This window comes from Poromitra crassiceps (genome assembly GCF_964638095.1).
Source record: "Poromitra crassiceps genome assembly, chromosome: 11".
In the NCBI taxonomy this organism is placed as follows: domain Eukaryota; kingdom Metazoa; phylum Chordata; class Actinopteri; order Beryciformes; family Melamphaidae; genus Poromitra; species Poromitra crassiceps.
This window is the reverse complement of record NC_139643.1, coordinates 32526926-32553387: the sequence shown is the minus strand read 5'-3', so window position 1 is coordinate 32553387 and position 26462 is coordinate 32526926. Positions and strand designations below refer to the sequence as shown.

General features: G+C 42.2%; 1 protein-coding gene across 1 annotated transcript; it reads left to right on the top strand.

The window, feature by feature from the left end:
• The first annotated feature begins 2977 nt into the window (after window positions 1–2977).
• On the top strand, window positions 2978–15163 carry LOC310785546 (gasdermin-E-like). Its single transcript, XM_083646665.1, has 12 exons — window positions 2978–3139; window positions 4761–4989; window positions 5125–5356; window positions 5848–6016; window positions 7693–7771; window positions 8102–8128; window positions 8329–8370; window positions 8499–8528; window positions 9156–9283; window positions 9424–9559; window positions 9651–9721; window positions 10279–15163. Exons 2-12 carry the CDS (start codon window positions 4761–4763, stop codon window positions 10483–10485), a joined length of 1350 nt encoding a protein of 449 aa, XP_083502791.1. The 5' UTR covers window positions 2978–3139; the 3' UTR covers window positions 10486–15163.
• Window positions 15164–26462: the final 11299 nt, after the last annotated feature.

The following is a 26462-nucleotide window of genomic DNA, read 5'->3' as shown; positions in this document are numbered from 1 at the left end:
GGAGGTTCACACAACCCTTTTCGCTCCCTAAGTACATTTGAAATTTCATTTGCGAAACTTTATCGAGTAGTTTGAAAGATTTAGCAGACGGAGCGACCTGTGGACGCTACGGGCGCCGCCGACAAAAATTTGAGGGTTTTTTTCCCCCTTTTTTAGCCATATTTAGAGTAATATATAATTTTAAATATATATATATATTTTTTTTACCTTTTTTAGCCATATTTAGAGGAATATATCATTCTAAATCAACATTAGGATTATACTGTTGTGATGTCATTATTCAGTATATTCTCTTTCATGTCACCACCTGCTCAGCTCTCCTGTCAACATAATTGTAACTAACAAACACAAACTGTTTTAGCCAAATTCATATCAAAATGACACCTACAAACACAGGTACACAACCCAAGCCGTACACAACACACAAAGTCATCATCGATAATAAAAAAAACATACAGAGGGACCTGTTGGCTGGCAAGAACATGTATTTATTGTCATTGACCAAAAACAATAATCGGAAGGGATGAGAAGGATGTGAGAGTGTGTGAGTGTACTTAGGCTTCTGCAGTCAGTCAGTCAGTCATCATCTGTTGGCCCACTGAAATTGATTAGACATTATTGATTACATTACATTATAATGCTTGAAAATAATTTGGAATGAAGGGTTCAAATTATTGAATGTGATTATTATCAAATTATAGGCTAGCAAGAGTAATGCAACAATAACAAATACATAGATGACACAAACATGTGGGCTCATGTACTCTTCAAATAAGTGAATGAAACCCTGCATAATGTAAAAACATTATTTGATATGGTTTAAGGCTTCAAGCTACTGAATAGTGCGAAGGATGCCTATTGCCCAGTATCAAATACCCACCTCGGTCAAATCTAGTCTACTACAACACATACAGGTGCATCACCATAAATTAGAATATCATGACAATGTTCTATAATTTTTTATCAGTTATCAAATATATATTACTATAATTATACTATATATACAGTGTATATATACAGTTTAGTATATTCCAAATGAAAAATAACATTTATTTATTCCTGATAGGAACGATTGAAAAATAAAATAAAATATATTATGTTGTTTTTAACTTTACACCACCTCTTTTTGTTACTTATTGGGTCATGAAACTGAAACCATGCATGAAACAGCCACCTGCATACCTGACTTCGGGAGCTTGGCAATTGGCATCATGCATGATTAGCCAGTAGCTTCCCAATGTGTCACACAGGTAACGTTACTTAAGAGACAGACTAGACACTTACTTTCTTGGTTGTTGCTAAAAAATCTGTCAGTGTCACTCACTCACCTCGTCTGTCGTTCACTCGCTCACTGTCTCGCAATTCGCTCACCTTCAATTATCTCGCCAGGCAGACAGACGGTCATCACCACCATGCTGCTGCTCTCTCGGAATCAAGTTACCGCGGACGCGGCGTCAGATGACTTCCTGCCTGACCTGCCTTTCGTTTCAAAATAAAAGCGATCCCGTGTTTTTCATGCTTTTCCATGCAGCTTTTTTTTTTTTAATTCTCTGAAATATTAGGGGAGGTCCGGACCTCCCCGTCCTCATAGCTAGATACGGCCATGGCTCGGAGTCCTCTCCGAACTTCCCTACAGCTGTGCAACAATCTCCGACACAGGGGACAACTGTCGCCAAAAGACTCATTCTGAAGAAATGGAAGTCCTCCTCTTCACCTTCTTTTCAGGTGTGGCTGATGGACATGATCTCTGTTATACAGATGGAGAGACTCAGATTCCTGAGAGCCAACTCGCTTAAAACATTCTTATCTGGGACCCATTTTTGGCTTAATTTGATGAGGTTAAGAATGACAAGTGACAGATGCTAGGCCTAGGGGCGACAGACCTGCCCGGCTGGTTTCATATGGACCGCTAACACCCCTTGCATGGGATGAGGGATCCCAAGCACAATATATCTTACAAGCACATAAGCACCTTATTAGGCGGCTGGTAGTACCGACATTGTAATATTGAATGTCGATAATGTGTGTATGTTTTTCTTCTTTTCTTTTCATGGCCCATGTGTCTGAGCCTATATTTGTTTGTGTATTGTAAAAAAAAAAGAAAAAAAAAAAGAGAAAAGAATTGCCTACAGGGCAGCTTTGCTCACTGAGCTTTGACTAGACTTGTCTTACACACACGCGCGCGCGCACACACACGCACACACACACACACACACACACACACACACACACACATACACACACACACACACACACACACTCGAACAAACAAACCAGATTGCTAAACTCTCACTTCCATAGTAGTTATTTTTGGTTTGGCTTAATCAGTCATCATCAACAACCTCATCAGCTTACGTTACAATACTTTTGCATGCTAAAATAAAGCTGATAATGTACAATTTGATTCAAGGGGGGGAAAACCCTTTCAGAGTACAACACAAACTGTCTATTTTGCTGCAACTCGACAGTGCTGCTTAATCCAGGACCTTATTTCCTGGAACTCTTGAGAGTAAAAAACTGGTCCATTGGAGTGAATGGAGATGTCGGGACTCTTCTATCTACTACTACTATCTACTCTTCTATTAGCAAACCCCCCCCCCCCCCCCCCCCCCCCTTTCCGGACGGCCCCGTTTCCTTATTTCCATTTCAAGTGTACTTTACACCCTGAAAAGAGAACTTACTGGTGCAACAACAGGCTGTGACTTGTAAACTCGTGGGGAGGCGAAGGGGGGGCGGGATCCCCACTGACCTAAATATAACCAGTGCCTGCCCACACACGCACACGCACACGCACGCGCACGCGCACGCACACGCACACACACACACACACACACACACACACACACACACACACACACACACACACACACACACACACACACACACACACACACACACACACACACACACACACACACACACACACACACACACACAGGGGAAACAGTTTAAAGGGGGAGGGCAGCTTTCTGTTTTAAGGAGGGGTTTTAAGGAGGGGCTCAGTTCATGCGGAGACAAAAAAGTGGTGCCTACCAGAACGCACAGATTACTGGGAGTCGGAATCAACACATCTTCGACTGCTAGCAGCTGGCTCTTCACTTTAAAACTCAACTTTGGTTTGACTTCAACATTCAACAAGGTGAGGCACGATATCCATTAAAACTCTGTGTTAGATTATGTATCACTAGATGTGGAAGGAGTGCTGGCATACTACAATGTTTCGTTCAAATGGGCTCGTTTTTACCGTGAATACGAGACCGGAAGTTGTGTAAAACAATTATGCTTGGCATTCAAGTGGTCACGTCGTGAACTTGCGCAATTGACTACAAGCCACCAAGGCGAACAATGTAGCTACCACTAGCTAGTGAGGTTAATACAGGAAATGCATAATGACAGAGGAAAACAAGATGAGACTGTTGAGAATATCAACATGTTCCTCAGACATATTATAAAATGACTATGGGAAGCTATCTACAGCTAAAATAGCTGCATGTTTGTAATAACAGTGTCTGTAGCCTACAGGTTGAGGACACTGACTTAAATTAAAGACAACTTTGCCTAGAAACCTTTCATGTTGGCATAACCTGTTATGTGCCTCATCTCCAGATAAGAGTTTCAGTATCAGTAGAGTTTAGCTAGTTTAGTTTAGTTTAGTTTAAAGAGAAAGAGTTTATAGAGAAATTATGATATGATGAATGATGATCATGATATGAAAAGTTGATGAATTAGAGTAATTTAATGTGATCAAGGGCAGATTAGAATAGAGCAGGGGTGGGCATTTTTTCCCCCCCTGAGGGCCATACTGACATAATTACATCAAGTAAGTGAAGGGCCACACATTGGAGATTATACCTGCCAACACTCCTGATTTTCGCGGGAGTCTCCCTATTTTTAACCCTCTCTCCCGTTGAGATTGGTAATTTCTTGTTAATCTCCTGATATAATAGTGATACAAATCCAATGGCTGTAGCAGATGAGATTTATTAACATAATTCTGCCTTTTATTGAGTTTTTGGGGGTCGTTTTGTTTTGGGCATGGGTAAAAAACAGTAATTTCTTATACACATGAGATTACTTTTAGATTATTGAAAGATAGCCTATTCCATATTCCAGACTGAAATGTTATAACAGAAGTGGAGTATTGGCCAGAATGACATGAACATTTGGACAATTATTCAGTGGGTATCTTGCATGGGGAGACCGTGCAGTGAAAGCGTTTTCGCCATCCATTTTACTGTATGAGAACGGCTTCCTCGCGCTTTTCCCTCCAGTTTTGGCTCGCCTCTTTCTACTGTGGAGAGACATGTCGCCACTCAGTGGGTCGGTAAAATAGATTATACACATTCAATACCTCCAATATTTGTATAAAAGACGTAAAAGGGTTGGATCCACGTCCCACCGTCAAAAAAAAAAAAAAAAAATTTAAGCCGAGATATCTCGTCTTTGGCAGTCAACCGTTGGATTCTGTAAGCCGAGATATCTCGTCAATGGCAGTGAAAGTGTTAAATAATGTGCTTTATAAATAAAGTGGATTGGATTGTACTTTGCTGCGGTACTCCTGTCGTGGTACTGCTATGCGGTAAAAGTGGGGGCTTTTTTAATGTTCCTTTGTTCACCCCCCCCCCCCCCCCCCACTGCTGCCACGGCAGCACAGCAGCGCCTTGGAATTAGCCAAATTAGATGAGTAACAGCTGTACACTACACACTAAACACATATTGGTGCGTTTGACTCTCTTTGAATTGTGTTTTGTCACCTGGAGATGTCGATGTTTGCTACAGCAACGAGGGAGCTGGTGAACCAAGTGGACCACCCAACAGGCCTGTTCCGTCCCGGGTCAGGAACTCTCATCAGTGTTCAGAGTGTAAACAACAGCCAAAAACTCAAGCCCCTGACACTGGTCAGAAAACAGAAAACCTTTTTCTCCACTAAATACAAGATCGTCGACTACACCATTCCTGACCTCCTAGGTGCACCAACCCTCTCTGAAGGTACTCAGACACACACACACACACACACACACACACACACACACACACACACACACACACACACACACACACACACACACAAACGCAAACTGTGTACAGGAATACAATCTTTCTCTCCCCATCTCCTCTGCCCAGATGTCAAACGTAGTTTGATAACATCCGATGATTTCCTGGTTGACCATCATCACCGTATGGATTCAGAAGTGGATGGCAATATGACTCTAGACATTCCTGATGGGACAGCCTTGGACAGCCTTGCTTCCACCAAGGCGGCAGCAAGAAGCGTACGCAAAAAGAATGTATCATTATACACACTGATGAAAGACAGTGTAAACATCTCAACCATGAACAACTGGTGCAGTGACAGGTATGCTTCTATCTATCTATCTATCTATCTATCTATCTATCTATCTATCTATCTATCTATCTATCTATCTATCTATCTATCTATCTGTATCTATCTATCTATCTATCTATCTATCTATCTATCTATCTATCTATCTATCTATCTATCTATCTATCTATCTATCTATCTATCTATCTATCTATCTATCTGTATCTATCTATCTATCTATCTATCTATTTATCTATCTATCTATCTATCTATCTATCTATCTATCTATCTACGCACGCTCGATTCCTAGGCAGCTCAGCTGCTGCGTGGCCTCGCCTGCCAAGGAATCTCTCATAATCTCGAGAACCGTTTTCCGATCTACTTCACACTTTGAATAAACTTTGGGCACTGCACTAGTTACACTAAATAGCAAACAAGCCAAAACGCATAATTGTGCTTACAAAATGATCGCAGATTTCATTACCTCATTCCTTGACCTCTCGCATGTCTGCTTCTGTTCCCAGGACGATCAACGAAAGAAACAAGAAGTTACTGCCCAAATTGAAGAAGGGGCAGTCGCTGGCGGCTGTCACTGAAATCATCCGCACGACCACCCCTGTCGAGCTTTCAAAATCCAAAGAGATGGAAGGCTCTTTGGGGGGAAAAGTGCAGAAGTTACTCGGATTGTCGCTGGTGAGTGTTTGTTTGAGAAAAGGGAGCACTACATGAAATATAGAGAACACTGGTGAGTGTTTGTTTGAGAAAAGGGAGCACTACATGAAATATAGAGAACACTGGTGAGTGTTTGTTTGAGAAAAGGGAGCACTACATGAAATATAGAGAACACTGGTGAGTGTTTGTTTGAGAAAAGGGAGCACTACATGAAATATAGAGAACACTGGTGGTTTGAGCGAGTGCTGGCATGTTATTGGGATAATGCCTTCACAGATATTTCATTGAATTAGGTGATCAACACCTGCAGCAGGCTCAACTTTAAGATGTGGCGTCACAAAACTGTTCCCCTCCTGATTCTCACTTACAGCAGCCTAAATAAACTGCAACTACGACACCGCCATGACACATCTAACAGGAGCTGTCATATTTTAACATCAATAATTCATTACCACATTAATTTGGAGACATTATAATCACCGTCAATGACATCGACGTTGATGTTGAAACTACTGCAAACATATCTGAAACTGTATTTACCATTTCTGTGCAACATGGGTGTCATGACAATAGACCATTTTCATGGGGGCCATTTTGTGCCGAAAAGGCAGGATAAACACATGTGCAAGCAAAACAGTAATGAGGGTTTCCAACTTACACTCATGGAAGTTGGAAACCCTCATTAGTGTTTTGCTTGCACCCGTGTTTACCCTGCCTTTTTGACACAAAATCTGCCCCCGTGAAAAGGGTCTATACCAGTTATCTCCATAGAGCACCGCCATCCACATCAGCCTGTGGAAAAGTTGGCAGAAGTCATGCACAAACGGTTTCTAGTGTCCGCTCCATAGTTCAGCACTCAACCTCTGATCAGGAGCAGATGGGCCATATTTTACGCCCAGTGCAAGTGCAAGGACAAGCATTATCTTTTGTTAGTTTCTAGCCCTCAACATCTTTTTTCTCTTTTAATTACCACTGGGGTCAGTACATCAAAGGATATGTTTCAGTGACCCAGTGGGGTCAGTACATCAAAGGATATGTTTCAGTGACCCAGTGGCAACGCCCTTGCACTGGGCGTAAGATATGGCCTGATGTTGGACTGGGTCATGCACTCCAGTTTCATTGTGTTCCACTTGCATTCAATGGAGCGAGAGAGAGTCATTCATTATTTGTCACAGGGAATACGATCCACTGGGACTGACACTTTTCAGTTGAGCTCAGATAATAAAGCATACGCAAGTTTACCATGCCAGAGATCTGAGGTCAAACCTCGGGTTTCATAGTTTCCATCCACACCATAACTGCACTTAGAGAAAGAACAATGTCCCAACAAAAATGGGTAAAGAAAATTATTTAACTGCCAGTATCTGCACTGGCATCGGCAGTAAGGAGATTTCACATCTGCTGTGGGTGCATATGAAGTAATTATGAACAGTGTGCCATTTTATCTAAATCCAAAAACTTCTGAATGCTTTCACTGTATGATGTATCCAACAACTATCCTAAATTTATTTATTTATTTATTTATTTAATTAATTTAATGTATTTATTTGAAAGGGACAGTGTACGGTTCAAACATAAATGTCGCCATTTGATTAACAGGGATATAGTGAAAGAGAGACACGGGTTAAATATGACAGGTTGATAGTTTGGTGCTCTGTGTATTTGGTTATAATGCTGTTCCATTATATTTGTTTCAGAAAAAGAACAAATTGGTGGAGATATCCATTACAATCAAAAAAGATGCTGTTATGGCTTACGGCCTCACGGATATAGGAGGTAAAAGTGGAGAAGTGTGTGTGTGTGTGTGTGCCCACGCGCACATGTGTATGTACTGTATATAACTTTTCTGTAATGGTAGCAAGGAAATTCTGCAGTTTTGTATGTGTCATTGTACTCTAGGTGAGCAAATGCAATGGTCAGCCTTAATTACTGATACTTGATTACTGACTGAGGCATGGAGTATCTTTATTGTCATCAGATTAATAATCTGAAACTAGATCTTCACAAGTTGTTGACTTCACTAAAAGAGACTCATCAACAAATCCTGTTTATCTTCTCATTTGTTGTGTGTGTGTGTGTGTGTGTGTGTGTGTGTGTGTGAGACAGTATATGATGACTATATGTTTTTGGAACGTAAGTGCAGAGAAACACAGACCAGAACACACAACACACACATATTATTCAAGTAAGTTATGAATATCTAAAATAATAATAATAATTGAGAAATGCTGTGCAATTTTGTGTGTGGGTTTATGTGCGTGCATGTGTGTGTGTGTGTGTGTGTGTGTGTGTGTGTGTGTGTGTCTTTGTGTCTGTCGTATATATCATTGTAGCGTTCTCGGACTTAGAGTCAGACTCCATTCACACTGAGACAAGTATGTATTCACTCATTTATTTATTAAATGCATGCAGTAAACATTTATTTTAAAGCTAGACTTTGACCAGTACATGTTGACTTCCCTAAAAGAGGCTCTAGTTTACTCAATTTCGCCTCCTCTTACAGGTGTTGTCTCTCTCCATCAAGTGCAATATGGTGAGTGTGTGAGTGCGTGCGTGCGTACGTACGTGTGTGTGTGTGCGTGCATGCGTGCGTGTGTGTGCGTGCGTACGTGTGTGTGTGTGCGTGCGTGCGTGCATGCGTGTGTGTGTGTGCGTGCGTACGTACGTGTGTGTGCGTGCGTGCGTGTGTGTGACAAGTCACTTCTCTTTAGGCCCAGCAAGCTGCTGGAGCCATTGATTTCCAAGTACTCTTGCAGTTACACCTGTCTCTCTGCCACCTTTAGAGTTACATTTGTCTCTCTGCCACCTTTAGAGTTACACCTGTCTCTCTGCCACCTTTAGAGTTACACCTGTCTCTCTGTCACCTTTAGAGTTACACCTGTCTCTCTGCCACATTTAGAGTTACACCTGTCTCCCTGCCACATTTAGAGTTACACCTGTCTCTCTGCCACCTTTAGAGTTACACCTGTCTCTCTGCCACCTTTAGAATTACACCTGTCTCTCTGTCACCTTTAGAGTTACACCTGTCTCTCTGCCACCTTTAGAGTTACACCTGTCTCTCTGCCATCTTTAGAGTTACACCTGTCTCTCTGTCACCTTTAGAGTTACACCTGTCTCTATGCCACCTTTAGAGTTACACTTGTCTCTCTGCCACCTTTAGAGTTACAGAAGAAAGAGGAAATGCTCCAACCTCTGGCTGAGCTGCGACAGTCAAGCCGCTCTGCTTTGCTTCAGAAACTCTGTGAGCTTCTGGATGATGGAGATGATCTAACAGAGCTAGAGGACACAGTAAGATGCTATACCTCCCTATCATGATGATACGACTGTGCTGAAGGATATCAACCTTGAGCTAATGCTCTTTGTGTTTTCTCTCTCTGCTCTCCAAACCCCACTCCCTCCTCCCTGCAACCCCCCCCACTGTGTCTCAGCTGGAGAACTTGTGTGATGGTGACACTTCTGAACCAGAGAAACAGGTGGCCCGTGATATAGTGCAACTGCTCATTGGGACGAGCAACCCGCCCTCTCTCCTGAAAGCTGCTCACCTACTGGTCAGCGCAATGGAGAGTGAGTCAACTCTAAATGTGTGTGTGTCTTTTTGAGCAAATCAATTGCTAATGTACAATATCCTTTTAAATCAATTGTTTTTTGTGTGCAGCACTGCCGGACCCAATCCCATCAGAGCTGGCCAAGTGCAGTCCTGACATCCTGAGAAGCCTCAACACACTGGTTTGTCTATTCTCTTACCAACATCAGTATTCTCTGTTGATTTGCAATATAGAAAAATACGTACATTAACTTTGTTATTTTGCACATGATCCCACACATATCTGAAAACAAATGACATGCAAAAATGTCTCAACCTCAAATCAACTCTCGATAACTGTCAAACTAAATGACTGAAATTAAATCCGTGGTAGAAGAGGCAAAGATAGCAATTTCCCCACTGACAGTAGGATCAATAGACCATAATGCAATGCAGCCACAAAATATGTTGGAATAAGAGGTGTGGCAACATTCTGGGAAACTTAGGAACTGAAGCAGAACAATATTTAGGAATGCATGTTTAGGAAAAGTGGGTACAACAAACAAGTAAATTACACTTGCTCACAAAATAACCTGTGGAATGCATCCAAAGGGTGGATTTGTCCCTTTAGTTTAAAGTTTGCACAAATATTGTTATATTAATATGGTATTCATGACTTTATGAGTAAGTAAATATTTCCTTCTTACTCTGTATCGCACTGGACATTAATAACGGCATTATTTTCTCTCTTGTCTGCCAGGTGAGCAACCTGAAGGAGCAGGGTCAGTGTTCTCCTGGCTCCATTCCAGATGCTGGAGAGTTTAGCTGGGTGGTGAAGATCCTCTGCTCAGCCAGTGACACGCTGGAAGAGCTGACTGAGCTGTGTGAGGAAACACGAGTCCAACCAGGAGTGTTCCTGCTGGCTCTGTGCATCACTGTGCAAGGCCTCAGCATGCTGCATGGGTAACTGTGCAGGGTGACCTTCACCTGCTCTGCTTTTCTGAAGCCACTTTTTAGATCCATCTATTGCAGTGCCCTTTCAAAACATGTGTTTGGAATGTGGTCCATTCCATAAAGCAGGTTGAGTCTGTGATAGGAAATGCAGTTTTCTGTTCCAGAACAGCTTATCTGAGTTAGTTCAATCAACGCTGACTATGTTCACCCTGAATTAAGTGTGTGCATAGTGAATGAAAAAAAGAATGACATCACAGTGTTCAACGTAACATTTTTCCCTCACTGGCTCACTTGGCAAGTAGATCGGAGTTTTACTGGCACTCACTCGCAGCAGTGTTGGGGGTAACGCGTAATGTGATTACAGTAATCACATTTGTCGGTAACGAGTAGTGTAGGGCATTACGGTTGCTAAATCCACTAATCACATTACAGTTACTAATCAAACACTTAAGTCGTTACTTGCGTTACATAAGTTCTTCAATTTTCAGCAGGATCGGGTTTGAATCTGCAGAATTATGGCGAAAACATCACATGCTTTCACTCACTCGATTGCGCAACACAACAGTTGACTGTAAACAGAGTGAGGTCGCTTTCACAAATAAGCTGTTTGGTCCGCTTTAAACGCGCCAGAGTTTGTTTCCTCGGATAGTCCGCTTCGTTTGGGGTGGTGTGAAAGCGCAAACGAACTCTTGGCGGGAAACAAACAAGCGAACTCTGGCCCGCTTGAAAACGTAGGTCTCTGTTCGCTTCCAAGTGAACCCTGGCGCGGTTCGTTTGTTGTGTGAAAACAAACCGGACTAAACACGAGCAAATAGGAAGCGCCAGTGCATCTGATGCACTCATGAGTGGAAGACGGTAGAAGGGAGCAAAACAAACACTGCGGTGCACACACGTGTACAGTACCTGCGCGCCGCGTGACGTAGGTCGTCATATCAACACATCAACAGGGCTTGCCTTCCCCTTCGGTACGTACTGCCTCGCTCGTCTCATCTGCAGAATGAAATGTTCAACAGCTTGCTGCCTCATCTGCTGCTCATATTGGGCACATTCTTGTAAAATATTTATTTTATAGTAAAGGAGCGTTCACACCGACATATTAAAGTTTTTCGCTGGCATCGAGTTTACATACAAAGTCAATGCAAACAAGCGATTGAGCGTATATTCGCCTGGGAGAAAAATCGCTAGGCGTCCGAGCGTCAGAGACTTTTGCTTGTCGCCCGAGATGAATTATCCCAACTCGAACGAAAATGACGCTGGCAAAAATCGCTGGCTGCTCAATGCTGATTGGCTGCCGTGTGAGTCAAGGATCACACTGGCTTGGAACAAACCAACCGCTGGTTTATTAGTGTGGCAACAAATCGCATTGACAGGCTGACAGCTGACATGAAGTGAAGTCTGTACTACCGCTATAGATACACAAGCTCGCGTTAGGAGCACGCTTAGTTTGTAAACAACTACGGTGGCTCGTAGTGGACAAACATCATGACATTGCGTTTTCATCCTGTCTAACGTTGTGTTGTTCAGTCAGCCCTCAGCCAGGCAAGAAGCCTGCTGAACAGGAGAGATTTTCTCTATTCTGTCCAATAGACCAAATCACCGGGGATGTTTACATTTACTTCGGGTTACCCCTGGTTCCGGTTACCTCCGCACAAACTGACGTGTTGAAGACAAAAACAGACAAAGAAGACAAAAAAAGGTTCGTTTCTGTTGTGTTGTTGGGTGTCCAGTGACCATAAAGAGTGGGTCAAGATTTGGATTATTCTAAATTCCCTCTGCAAAGGGCAAACATGAGCAAAGAGAACTCTGGATTCGGCAGCACAGGCTTACTACAGCTACAACATCCGGGTTCCGAGCTGTATCCGAGCGGCGTCAGTAGCCTCTGTCTGTAACGTAACGTTAACGAGTCTGCAAAAAAACAGCGAGTTTGACAGTTGTAAACAAACGTTATTAGCTAGCTAACACTACATAAAACAAACACAGAAGAAAGGCTAGATACGTCGGACAAGCATGTTTACCAACCGTTTGAACATTTAAATTGAAAGTAGTCTGCCGAAAACAACGAGAGTTTGACAGCATTTATTTGCAAACACGCAAATTTAAACCTGCCGCCTTCCCGAAGTGGTACCCGGAAGTAAATGTTGTTTACATGATGACGTCACGGTGATTTGGTCTATAGGCGAGTGACTATTTCGACCACGTGACATTGTTCAGAAAGTTTGCTGCGCTTGACAAATTGCTGTGTGAAAGCGAACCGGACCAAATGAAAATTGCAACAATGTTGCAAACTCACCCCCCCGAATCGCACCGAGTCCAACAGCTTATATGTGAAAGCGACCTGACGTCTTTGTGTGGCTAGAATGGATGGGCTGGGCGGAGGGGAGGAGTCACGATTGGTTAGGTTTTAGGCATGAGGAGTGACAATTGGTTCATCCCTCCAGCCGATCAATTTTAAGATAACTTCCTGAAACTATGGTGTCCGTAATGGCTGGGGAAAATGGCAACGCGCAGTCTACAACTTTTGACGGGTGGATTAGGCACATACTTCGAATTTGTTACACGAAAGGACAGGAATGTGATGGTAAAGTGGAAACTTTGCCCAGGCCAGAAGCAATTTATCCACCGCTGGACATGAAATCTTTCCAAGCACCGGAAGGCAACATGTTATGCTAACGACACAAAGCTAGCAGCTAAAGGGACCCACGCTGAGTCGACCTGTGTAGCAGCAGGTAAGGTGCAAAGAGAGATATAAACAGGCTTGTTGCATTGTCAGAGGACATTTTGCCAGTGTAAGCTACATTATTTCTATGGTGAAGGCTGTGATTCACGTTATTTTCTAGATACAGATAGCTTTTATTTTGAAGGCTGGCTATGGAACGGTTGTGTTGTGTTGATGGTGGAGAGCCTGACGCGCACCCGGCATGAATAATAAATCCTGGCGTCTCGCGTGGAGTCGTCCAGAGTTGGAGTTGTCTCTGTCAGAAACAAAGGTATTGTGTATGTCCTCCTCATTATGATATGGATGTGTGCTGATATGTGGGCATACATATGTAGCGTAAGGTAATGGTAACTGACAATGCATCTCAAGTGATGTTTAGTAACGCAGAATTAATGTAACGAGTAGCGTAACAAATTACTAGATCAAGTAAAGTAAGGCATTACTTTTCTTTAAAGTAATCTGTAATGTGTAATATATTACTTTTTTGAGTACGGTAATGACTCAAATACTAATCTTAATAAATAATAACTAGCTTTTTCCATAATTCTGGTGATTTATTATACATATGTACAACAGAGAAGTTCCCTTTTAGAATTGGTTGTTTTCCGGGCTGCACGAAAGGTTACACAGATTTTATGAACTACCACTATGACTTTGTTGCTGATATTCTAAAGGATGCCGCAAGCCAGCTGCTTACACTACTGCTGAGAGCTTCCACAGAGACTGCAGTGGATGATCTGGACAATTTATATTGTATCATATCCTGTTCGATCCAAGTTCAAACACTGTGACTGTGCCACTGTGACTGTGCTACTTTCCAATGGCAACTTCATACAGGGTTGCTAACTCTTTGCTCCTTTGAAAACAAACTCTTTATTCCCAATTTAAATTGGAATTTCCATTATGATCGAACTCATTGAGTCCAGTGGGTCCATGCAGAAAAGCATATGTAGGAAAAACAACAGGGGCACTAAAAACACGCAGAACAAGAGCACTGGAGCACAATAAGAAACTGATGAAAAAAGTCCAGTGGCTGTACATTTCAAAGATGCACACCACAGTGTCTCTTCACTCAGGTACAGTACATACTGTACATAGACATAGAACACGTCAATATTCCAAGACGTGGTGAAAACATTGACAACCTCTTACTAAAAAGGGAACTATGGTGGATCCATTTCTTGGGTACTATGGCACCCACTGGACTCAATGAAGAGTTCGATATCAGACCCTATTATGAGTGTGATGGAACTACAAGTGGCTTCTGTACTGCATACTTTCGGTATAGTTTGATTTAGATTTTCCTGGAACTAGAAATGGTTTCTAAATATATTCTCTGTAGTCTGAGTGTACTAGAACTACTGTACAAGCTGGTTTCTATATTGTACTCTATATCCTGTGTCTTTTGCGTATATGATATGAGGGAAATAAGTACCTGTGATATGTCTTTCTACTCTCTGTGTACTCTTTTCACTTTACTAATCTTCTTGGATATGATACGACATTCTGATAAGTTTGATGGTTATTTTCTATATAAATCCATTCTTTATTGAAATTTGTACTTGATGCTGTGTCTTAAGATAAACGTATTCTGTCTTTTCACATTGGTAACCTATAAGCGAACCTGGGTCCACCTCCAAGCCACTAGGCGGAGTTAAGTGCACCCATGTATGTATCTATATATACATTTGCTGAGATGTATGCATTTCACATGACCTGAAGAAGATCCAAATCCGAATGAAACGTCTATTTTGTTTTTGGAACAGAAAATACCTGTGTCCTTTTCACTTAATTTGAAATCGTCAGTTAATTTGAAATGAAATGTAGACTTTTTTTTTTTTTTTTTTTTTTTTATATACCAAAAAACATGTTTTAGGTTGAACAAGACACAGACATACATCGACACTGAAAGGAAAAGAAGACAGGGACATAAAGAACTAACGAAAAATAAAACTGACACGGGGGGATTACATTTCTCTGTCTTTGAATCCTTCTTTTTAGATCGTTATTGGATTCTGCTCGCCTCCTGCCCTGAAAGCGACCCACTTGTCCCACCTGCGATCCATTATCTTGGCCTTCGTTCTGATGCGAAAAGTCATTTTTTCCATGGAGTGAATCTCCTCCACTATAGCCATCCACAGATCCGCTCCCGGTGGGTCTTCTTTGAGCCAGCTCCTCGTTATGGCCTTTTTCCCCGCAAGAGTGAGAATCTTAAAAAGATAGATGTCCTCCTTATGTATGGCCTCTTCTGTGATTAACCCAAGGTACACAACCTGTGGCTCCCTAGGGAACTCGTACCCCAAGACTTCTTTTACAGTTTGATTAATCGTGTCCCAGAAAGGTTGTATTTTTATACATAGCCTGAAATGTAGACTTTTAACACGCTGGGATGCAAAGTCCTAGTTTGTCCAGTCCCAGAGGAAATGTAATACACCCTCCGCCACGGCGCCACCCCCGACCAATGCTATTTCAATAGGAGACTCTAACAATGATATACTGTATGTATCTAATAGAAATGTTGATATGCAACGTAGTTTTGGTTCACAAACGTTGACATTCTACGTATCCATGGTTTGCACAAAAGTAAAATACCAACATTTTATTCTGGCGACTGTGCTGTGCTGAAACCAATTTCTTTGCAACTGTAGCCGGTCTCCCCCATCTTCTGTTCATAAAACAGAAAAATAGCTGTGTGTAGGCTATATACAGATCAAATTACACTGTATGATGGCAACGCGAACCATAATTTGAATCACAGCGCAACCGCATGAAATAATCATAATACACTTTTATACCTATAATTCAACACGTAATAGTCTGTGAATAGCCTAATAAGTGTACCTGGAAACATGAAAAATATGCAATTTAATATCGCCCGTAGCCTGCCCTATTGGCTCTGTGTGTGTGTGTGTGTGTGTGTGTGTGTGTTGCTCACTAAATGTTATTGTATCAGTGATGTCACAATGCCTCTGTGTGTGTGTTTGTGTGTGTGTGTGCCTCATTATGATATCACTGATGACATCATCTGTGTGTGTGTGTGTGTGTGTGTGTGTGTGTGTCCTCCTATGACATCACAGTTCAGTCTTGTCACAATGCCTCCTTGTGTGTGTGACATCACTGATCAGTCTTGTCACAATGCCTCCTTGTGTGTGTGACATCACTGATCAGTCTTGTCACAATGCCTCCTTTGTGTGTGTGTGTGTGTGTGTGTGCCCTTATGACATAATATACTGTATGTCATCATCACTGATGACATCGCATCATTAGCTAATTAGCCTAATTAATAAATCCGGCTCCGTCAGGTCACCCGCACAGGTGCCCGACACACCCTGAAGGTTTCAGGCTGATTGTAAAATGGCATAGCTATAATGGCCGAACACAGAACTTGAAACAAACACACAAACATACACACACACTAGGCGATATTGGCCAACGCTGTCACCGCTGGTAAAAAAGTCAAGATAGTTTGTATGTTAGGCTGAAGTACAATGTCTCTCCTATCCTTTTCTTTTTTCTTTTTCCTGCGCCACTCCAATCGCCCTAGGTCTCTAGTTTGTGGTTGTCATTCACAAGTCTGAGATTCTCCTAGAGGTCACAATACAGTGAGGTCAAGTGTCAAAAAAATGGTCTGGCTACAATTAAATGGCTGCTATGAACATCATCACACATAATTGGGCTCATTGAAGCCACAAGAGTCTCAGCTTTCCAGTCATACCTAATTTATACAGTTCAAATGCTGTTTAGGGACCCCAGTCTGCAGAAACATTCTAATAGAATAGGCAAAAATAACACATCCATACTGCATGCAAAAAACTGCATGGTTTAGGCCAAAAACTACATGGGATTAGTATAGAGTGGGATTCCTTTGCCAGTTTTCCCCTTGCCGAAATGTAGCCAAAATTTTGGAGCATTATTTAGCCCCCTTGCCCCTTCCCGACAAGCTAGCATGCCATGGATGGTACCAATGGAGGCATTTAGGGTTTCCATGTACAGTAAATGTTATGAAACAATGTTCCATTAATTGTTTCAAAAAAGTATCGAATGAATAATATTTGGTTTGGTTTGGTTTATTTCCGATCAAGAATACATAAAAAGCATTACAAATTTACATTAATAGAGTAGTAAAAAAAAGTACACAATATGTAAATCGATAATCGATTTGATAAGTTTACAATACTGTAGTCCACTGTATTACCCCACACCTGATGGGAGGCGGTGACTACATGCTGCTACACTCTCTTGATGTTAGGTCTATTAGGTCTTGTTAGGTTTGCTAATACCACCTACTGTATGCCTATTGGCTACCACTCAGTCAGTGTGCTTGTGTCTCTGCATTCTGTACCCCAGGTATTCCATTCCTGGATGAGACATCTTCCTGTAATTCAATTCATGACCACTAGATGGAGCCAAATGTATATTTGGATTGGACGGTAACACCTCTTCACTATACAGCAGAGTTACAGAAACATGAAAATAATAATTCAAACCACTAACCTCTCAGGTTCTCCCTCCGTCTCTACGACATCATAAAAGGGAAATGAATTGCCTGCAGAGCAGCATTGCATTCTGAGATTTGACTAGACTTTTTAACAATATCTCTATTGATTTTCCATTGTACAAATGTCAGCATTATTATGCAATATATATTACATTGCAAGATTTAACTTTAACAAACACATGACCCCCCCACCACACGTATTCTCTCTCTAAACATCTCCCTTTCATTTAGGCCAAAATCAATATACAGTAGCATAGACAATATCAATCATACAATTCAATGGTACATCTCACAAAGTAAAGATATTCATTCACCTTATGTAGAAGAGACAGACAATCTGAACCGATTGTGTTTACAATCAATTGCACAATTACAACAATTTATCCCTGCAGCTGCTTCCAGTGAGTCACTAGCTTTGACCAGATATATCTGGTTTGCCCTAGGTAAAACAGCCGGCGTTTTGAGCAGGAAGTTGCAACACAAAGGGGTCAAGTGGGCGGGGCTACATAAGGTGAATATCCTACCTAGACAAACAATTACACCATTACAGCTAAATTCTCAAAGCTTGGCTCCATCCCCTTTTGGGTCAAATTACTTTAATTCTTATCATGCAAATTTAACTGTATAGAAAACATGTCTCATGGGTCTTTAAAACAAGGTTATGAATTATGTTGCAAAAAACCTCAAGTCTAGCCTCTGTGGGACTATGTGCTCTGTCTCTCCCCTCATTAACTATGCGCTGTTTTGATAAGATAATATAAGATGATAAGATGATCTGTTGGGATAGATCCATCTTTGGTGCAGTTGATTGTTTTCTGTAAATGTTTCCATTCTACACAGCTATGCTACATGCTACAGACAACAAGGTTTGCTCTTCCACATTCAGTTGGCGGGGTGGCGCTGTAAGCGGGCAATTGAAATGAGTGTTACTTTGTGATGTCACAAAATCACGGAAGTCAAAACGGCTTGTTTAGAGGCCCTTTTTCCTTACATGGCTGGTGTGGTTTTATCTGGGGAGGGACCATGTGTTTTGAGACTTCCATGATATTTATTATAGCACGCCCAAGTCCTTCATAATTGATAATCAAAGAAACAAGGAAATCTTGTTTTACATAAGATGGGACTTTTAAATATCTCGTCCAGGAGTTTTCCTCCTGTAGAAGCTCCACCATATCTCAGACTCCGATTTGTATAATAATATATCAATGGATAATAGTTATTATTCTGAAAGCATGTTGGAATCTATTGAAAGAATAGATTGTTTGCTTATAAAGGGGATGGGATGAAAATGAGTTTGTTGGTAGAGGCTGTTCAGAGCACAATAATTCAAAATGTGGGGATGTTCCAATATTTATGTAAAAGGTGGAGTCTTCATACATTGTAATAGAGACTGACTTACAGATGGGACATATGATGTGGCTTTAAGTGCAGTTTTGTTGTCTTGCAATGTAATTAAGTTTTAAATGATCAAAAGTTCATGTCTGCTTATTGGGCAGCTGGTAAACTGGTAAGAGTATTAATTCATATTCTTACTCTTATTCTTATGAATGCACGTGATCAGGCCATTTCTTCTGAATTGCGATGTCATCAGGCCATTTCTCCCCAAACCGGGGCGTTCACATCACACGTTACATGTGTAGGCATGTATGGCGGAAGTGTTCTGTGGTTTCCTCTTCTTGACTAAAATTTGTGACTTTTACACCTAGCTATCAATCTGTCAGTGACAACGGCTCATCGTCAATCTTATCAGCACCCAAAGGAATTTAGAATAGCTGTTTGCTTGGAGAGTTGTTAGTGTGTTTTCAGTTGATCACAAAGCTTGTAACAAAATGAGAAGACAAACAGAAGAAGATTTAAGCATGAAACACCCATTTGCCATTCAGATGATGTAAGTAATTGTTAGTTATCATTTCTACATAAGGCACAACTTTTTTGGTGTCAGTTCTTAACCACTGTTTCACTACTGTCTCACACTAACCCTGTGGTGTGGTATTGCCACCCCATTTTTCACTCAGTCAAAGGGCTCAGATAGGAAGCAGGGCTTTATACTGGAGGGTGTACAAAGTCATTTCTGGAAATGTTCAAACACGGGTAAACCAAAAACCAAATAAAGGATAACTTAATAACGTAACTTAGGACAAGCTTATCGCAAGAAGAACAACCACACGTCTCTTTCTATATTTTTGTTCTTTCACTTCCATGCATTACATTTCCAATGCACACATAGGCTATTCACAACTTAACGTGCATCAGGCTACACTGAGTTGATTTCTCTCCCCCTCTCTCGAAAACACAGAGGCTTCATCAGCAGATAAAAATCAAGCCCTGTTTCCATTTTTCATCTGTGGATTGATTTTGATGTGTCACTATTTTTTTTATTTCTGTTTCTGAAAAGAAAACAGAATTACAAAAAAGATTCAAAACGTGGACCATGAGGCTATGATTAGGCGACTTTTGCAATGTCGTAAAATCCAAAATTTGAAGATGTGGTGGCGCTGATGATAATAATAGCTCAGGCAAATGTCCGGCCCTCTGGCCCTTAGCTTTCTGACAATGTGGCCCCCTGAACAATATAGTTGAATAAACCTGCAGAGTGTCCTTTCATGCAAATCCATTCAGAACTTTTGAAGACATCCTACAGACATGACAACCTGTCCAAGAGGCAGAAACAGGAGGCAAGACGGCAACTAATTACTAATTAACTGCAAAGACCCAGAGATCCAGAGACAAAACAATGTGAGGGCGGTTACATTTCCATTTGTGCTGACCTTTTTTCTTTTTACATAAAATATCAACATCATGCACGTCTGCCTTTTCTACAGTATGTTGGGCCATGGGATACAGTGTGTCACAGCTTTTCTACAGTCTGTTGGGCCATGGGATACAATGTGTCACAGCTTTTCTACAGTCTGTTGGGCCATGGGATACAATGTGTCACAGCTTTTCTACAGTATGTTGGGCCATGGGATACAGTGTGTCACAGCTTTTCTACAGTATGTTGGGCCATGGGATACAGTGTGTCACAGCTTTTCTACAGTATGTTGGGCCATGGGATACAATGTGTCACAGCTTTTCTACAGTCTGTTGGGGCCATGGGATACAATGTGTCACAGCTTTTCTACAGTCTGTTGGGCCATGGGATACAATGTGTCACAGCTTTTCTACAGTATGTTGGGCCATGGGATACAGTGTGTCACAGCTTTTCTACAGTATGTTGGGCCATGGGATACAATGTGTCACAGCTTTTCTACAGTATGTTGGGCCATGGGATACAGTGTGTCACAGCTTTTCTACAGTCTGTTGGGCCATGGGATACAATGTGTCACAGCTTTTCTACAGTATGTTGGGCCATGGGATACAGTGTGTCACAGCTTTTCTACAGTCTGTTGGGCCATGGGATACAGTGTGTCACAGCTTTTCTACAGTATGTGGGGCCATGGGATACAGTGTGTCACAGCTTTTCTACAGTATGTTGGGCCATGGGATACAGTGTGTCACAGCTTTTCTACAGTATGTGGGGCCATGGGAAACAATGTGTCACAGCTTTTCTACAGTCTGTTGGGCCATGGGAAACAATGTGTCACAGCGTTTCTACAGTCTGTTGGGCCATGGGATACAGTGTGTCACAGCTTTTCTACAGTATGTGGCCATGGGATACAATGTGTCACAGCTTTTCTACAGTATGTGGGGCCATGGGAAACAATGTGTCACAGCTTTTCTACAGTCTGTTGGGCCATGGGATACAGTGTGTCACAGCTTTTCTACAGTATGTGGGGCCATGGGAAACAATGTGTCACAGCTTTTCTACAGTCTGTGGGGCCATGGGAAACAATGTGTCACAGCTTTTCTACAGTCTGTTGGGCCATGGGATACAGTGTGTCACAGCCTTTCTACAGTCTGTTGGGCCATGGGATACAATGTGTCACAGCTTTTCTACAGTCTGTGGGGCCATGGGAAACAATGTGTCACAGCTTTTCTACAGTCTGTGGGGCCATGGGAAACAATGTGTCACAGCGTTTCTACAGTCTGTTGGGCCATGGGATACAATGTGTCACAGCTTTTCTACAGTCTGTGGGGCCATGGGATACAGTGTGTCACAGCTTTTCTACAGTCTGTGGGGCCATGGGATACAGTGTGTCACAGCTTTTCTACAGTCTGTGGGGCCATGGGATACAGTGTGTCACAGCTTTTCTACAGTCTGTTGGGCCATGGGATACAGTGTGTCACAGCTTATGTAAGTAGGGTTTCAAGGCCATAATTCTTCCGTCACCACAAACACTCCATCCTTCTGCACTGCATGGCAGAAAAAGATGAGGTGTGAAAACGGAAAGACACACGGAATCTTTTGCACTGGAGATAGAGATCCAAGAAGAGCTGTTAGACACTTACAAAGAAAATGTGATGACTGGTGTGATGTGTGTGTGTGTGTGTGTGTGTGTGTGTGTGTGTGTGTGTGTGTGTGTGTGTGTGTGTGTGCGCGCGTGTGTGTGTGTGTGTGTGTGTGTGTGTGTGCGTGCATGCGTGTGTGAGAGAGTCTACTACTGTGAGAGGGTCTGACAAATTGGAAAACCAATAGGCTATGCAGAGAATCAGAGTTTTTGATCTATTTCACTAATCTTTCAAAACCCACAGAATATTTTGTTATATGATATGTAAAGAGTGGATCTACTGTATCATTTCAATCAAAGAGAGACTAGTGAATGAATACAATGTTGTTTATTACAATAGCTGAGTGAATGATGCATTACAGAATGTACTATGAGAATATTGTTAAGAGTCTTTGGGGCTTAGAAACCACAGGGAGATATTGAGATCGAATGGCATCAGCCCTGAGCAGCAGCCAGATATATCCCCCCTGTGGAGTCTAGATACTGGTGGTGGTGGTGATGACTCTCCTGAAGCTGATGACTCTCCTGAGACTGATGGGTCTGTGAAGACTGGGCGGAGACGGGGAGGTGGAGGGGTGCGGCGATGACAGCAGTAGCTGCAGATTTGAGCAGACTGAAGTGCATAGAAAGAGACATATTTAAAAGGAGGGCAGGTGTGTGAAGAAGATGTGTCACTATGCCATTGGATGGTTGAGGCCAGCTGGCAAACAGCTGATTATTCAATTAATGCCAGAAGTCGACAGGCTTATTTTGAGCATGTGTGCACGATATGAAGGTGGGGTGAAAGGAGAAGTGAACTACAGAAGCATAAATGTGCAGATTATAGTCTTCTTGATTGAACCATAGATAGAACATTGAAATGTTCTATCTATGGTCTCTCATGATTCTGAATATAGCTGAATCGCTTGGTTGGTTTGTCCAAGTAAAACTCTTTCTATGAGGATAAAAAAAAACTTCAATGGAAAAATGAATGGGGAATGAAAACCCTTAGGTCTCATTTGAGCCACTCCAGGGCCATAAGCCACAAGTCACGGGGGCTCCGGACCTAGTCTCGCTGGCCAGCCTCCTCTCCCTTCCGTCGGAGGAGTTTGGCGCCGCAGGTCTCCATAGTGGGATTGCGATGGGCGGCGCTTAGCGGCAGTGCCCTTGGAAAATAGTTTCCAACAATCCAATTTGCCGTTTTCAGCGTGTAGCAACGAGCTAGCATGTAGGTTTCTGCCGTTAGCTTGCTAACTAGTTAGCGTTGTTGTTTTCACTGAGGCGGCAGGGCACTATTTATAGCGACACACAGGGAGGAGGGAGCGGAAGCCACTCTGATTGACATGGTCGGAGCCAATGACAGAGTTTGTAATAAGCCGGGAGTGGACATCCGGCGGCGACTGAAACAGTCGCTCCAATGGGAGAGCAGAGTAGAGCAGGGGAGGGTTTATCCCAGTTATGGAGACCTGCGGCGCCAGACTCCTCGGACGGGAGGGAGAGGAGGCTGGCCAGCGAGACTACACCGGACCCAACTCAGTGGTCATCCCGCCGAGTCCCGCGACTCACTCCCGGGCTGACTCAGTGGTCACGCCGAGCGCTATAGCCAATTAAAATGTGTCATTTCACCTTTGATTGAAAAAACGCTTCCACCGTATTAAAGAAAACCCATTACATGATGTTGATGATGTTTTTTCTCTCTAAATGTCTGTGTTAGTTTTCCTTATTACTGGTCTCCAAACATATCATGGTTCTGTCCAGCAGCTGCATATAGCTCAACTCAAGCCCCTGTTTGGTTCAAGATAGCTACATTAGCTAACATGATACATAACCGAACGGGGAAGAGGCCTATGTAATGTCTTTTATTTAATCTGGTGGAAGCATTTTTCACTCAAAGCTGAAAAGACAGATACTGTATGATGATGGTTTATATAGTGGGGCCTTACCATGCCCGCCCCATTCACTTCAATACAACTGTGCCCAAAGTTTGGCTCCAATGCAAAATTTGACCGCTGTGACGGCAGCAATGAAATCATTTTCAAATCAATAAAATTGTTATATTTTGTGCCAAATAATTGATTGATTCAGTGGAATAAGTGGGATAATGTCCAGCTCGCTGGTCATTATATTATCCCTTACTTCATGTTCACATCAAGCATCAGAATGCGGAAATGTGATCTCAGTGACTTGAGCGTGGCACGGCCGTTGGTTGCAGACGGGCTGGTGTGATTATTTCTGAAACGGCTGACTTCACAACACCCTCTGTTCGGTCTGTAGCCTACAGAATTGTGCGAAAAACAACAACTTTGGTCAGCAGAAAACATTTCAGAATGCAACACCGCAAATGTGGAGGCGGACGTCACTGTGGTAGCCGGTTGACACTGAGCCGAAAGCTGATACTGTACCTACCCAGCATTAGTATGGTGTTAATAAAGTGCCCGGTGAGTGTAGTTATAATGCCAAGGCAGCTTCTGTTTTGCCCACATTCATTGCAGTGGAACCCATTGTGTAGGCCAGTGTTTCCCAAACTATGGGTCGGGACCCAATTTGGGTCGTGGACCCGTGGGGGATGGGTCGCCAATTGGTCGTCATGGCAACTCATTCAGGGAGACACAACATTTATCTTTTGGGTCCCAAGAAGAATTTGTTTTGGGGAACCCCTGGTCTAGGCTACAGTACCTGAATTGAGGTTTGCCAGTGTGAAAGGGGTTGCACAGCATATTAAATTTTTCATTTTCGTAACAAATATTTTGTGGTGTAAAACTTGTGTTGCTGATGATAGTAGTAGGCTAATTCATTAAACACAATTGTTGTTGTAAATAAAAAATATACGGTATAGAAAAATATTAATGTATTACGGTAATTGTGTGTGAAATGAGTGATTTACAGTAGCAGGGGGGTTGAACACTTTTGCAAGGCACCGTATGCAATAAAGAGGCAAAGTGGAACGTCACTTCCTGCTTCAGCACCAGAGATTTTCATCCGCCATTTATTTTCCCATAGACATTTCGTAAAATGCGTATAAAATAGTTGTACTTGGTCGAACAAACGGTTCAGCTAACGCTATAATTGGGAGAGACCATAGAACATTTCACTCGGACCAAAACTTAAAAAAACATAGAAAAAATATTTTCTTTAAACCCGCATTTTTAAAACGTTTTGGTCCCAGTGAAATGTTATGCGATCTCTCCTGTTTCTAAATATATCTGTACCGTTTGGTTTGAACCAGTAAAACTAGTTTTATACGCATTTTATGAAATGTGGATGGGAAAATAAATGGCGGATGAAAATCTCTGGTACAGTGCTGAAGCAGGAAGTGGGCGGTCACTTTGCCTCTCTATACTATGCATGTCATATTCTCAATAGGGGCTGAGCCCCCCTAAAGGTCTGATCATCGAATCGCTCCTGGTCATGCACATAGCAGAATGAGTGATTGGTCTACTTTTGTGGGGACAGACAGACATACAGACAGACTGCATCTCATTTTATGTGGCCCGCAAGCTAGTTATTTATTAAGTTATTACTAAAAACCAATAATAATCGAATCGGATGAAATTATTATTATGATTCTGGATTTCCCCTTCAGAGCCCAAACATCAAACCGCCAAACCAGAAACTGCACCGAACTCAACATGCCCAAAACAAGAACAAAAAGATATGAAAAATCACCCATCCCATTCCTCACATCTCTCCTGAATGCCAAATCATATAGAATGAACAGCTTTACCCATCACTGCCATAGACTGTTAATAAAATAGAGAAGATTCACCAATTTATTATTATTTTATTCTAAATTGTGGTTTTATAGTTTTATGTTGTACTCCATTGATTTTATCCATTGTAAATATTCTCGTATTTCAGTTACATAAACTGCCAAGAAAATATTCAATAAAGAAAACTTGAAAAAACTTGAAACTAATAACAAGTATGCTAGATACATTTATATCATGTGACATTTACAACCGGCCCTTTGAGGGCAACCATAATGCTGATGTGATGAAAGTGAGTTTGACACCCCTGGTCTATCAGCTCAGATGTATTACTGATGTGGTTATGAGTATGCTACTCTCAAGCACAGCCTCACATCACACCCACACACACACACACACACACACACACACACACACACACACACACACACACACACACACACACACACACACACACACACACACACACACACACACACACACACACACACACACACACACACACACACACACACACACACAGACAGACACAGACACACACACACACACACACACACACACACACACACACACACACACAAACACAAACACACACACACACACACACACACACACACACACACACACACACACACATGCCCCCCCTCCCCCCCAGAGGAAACCATTTTAAGGGGCGGTTGTGCAGTTCGAACAGTTCAGACA

Bases quoted from the DNA above. Each gene is read 5' to 3' on its own strand.
- LOC310785546 (XM_083646665.1), top strand. From the start codon at position 4,761: ATGTCGATGTTTGCTACAGCAACGAGGGAGCTGGTGAACCAAGTGGAC. The intron at 8,529-9,155 runs GTGAGTGTGTGA...TGCCACCTTTAG, and splicing joins TCTCCATCAAGTGCAATATG to AGTTACAGAAGAAAGAGGAA. The intron at 9,722-10,278 runs GTTTGTCTATTC...CTTGTCTGCCAG, and splicing joins TGAGAAGCCTCAACACACTG to GTGAGCAACCTGAAGGAGCA.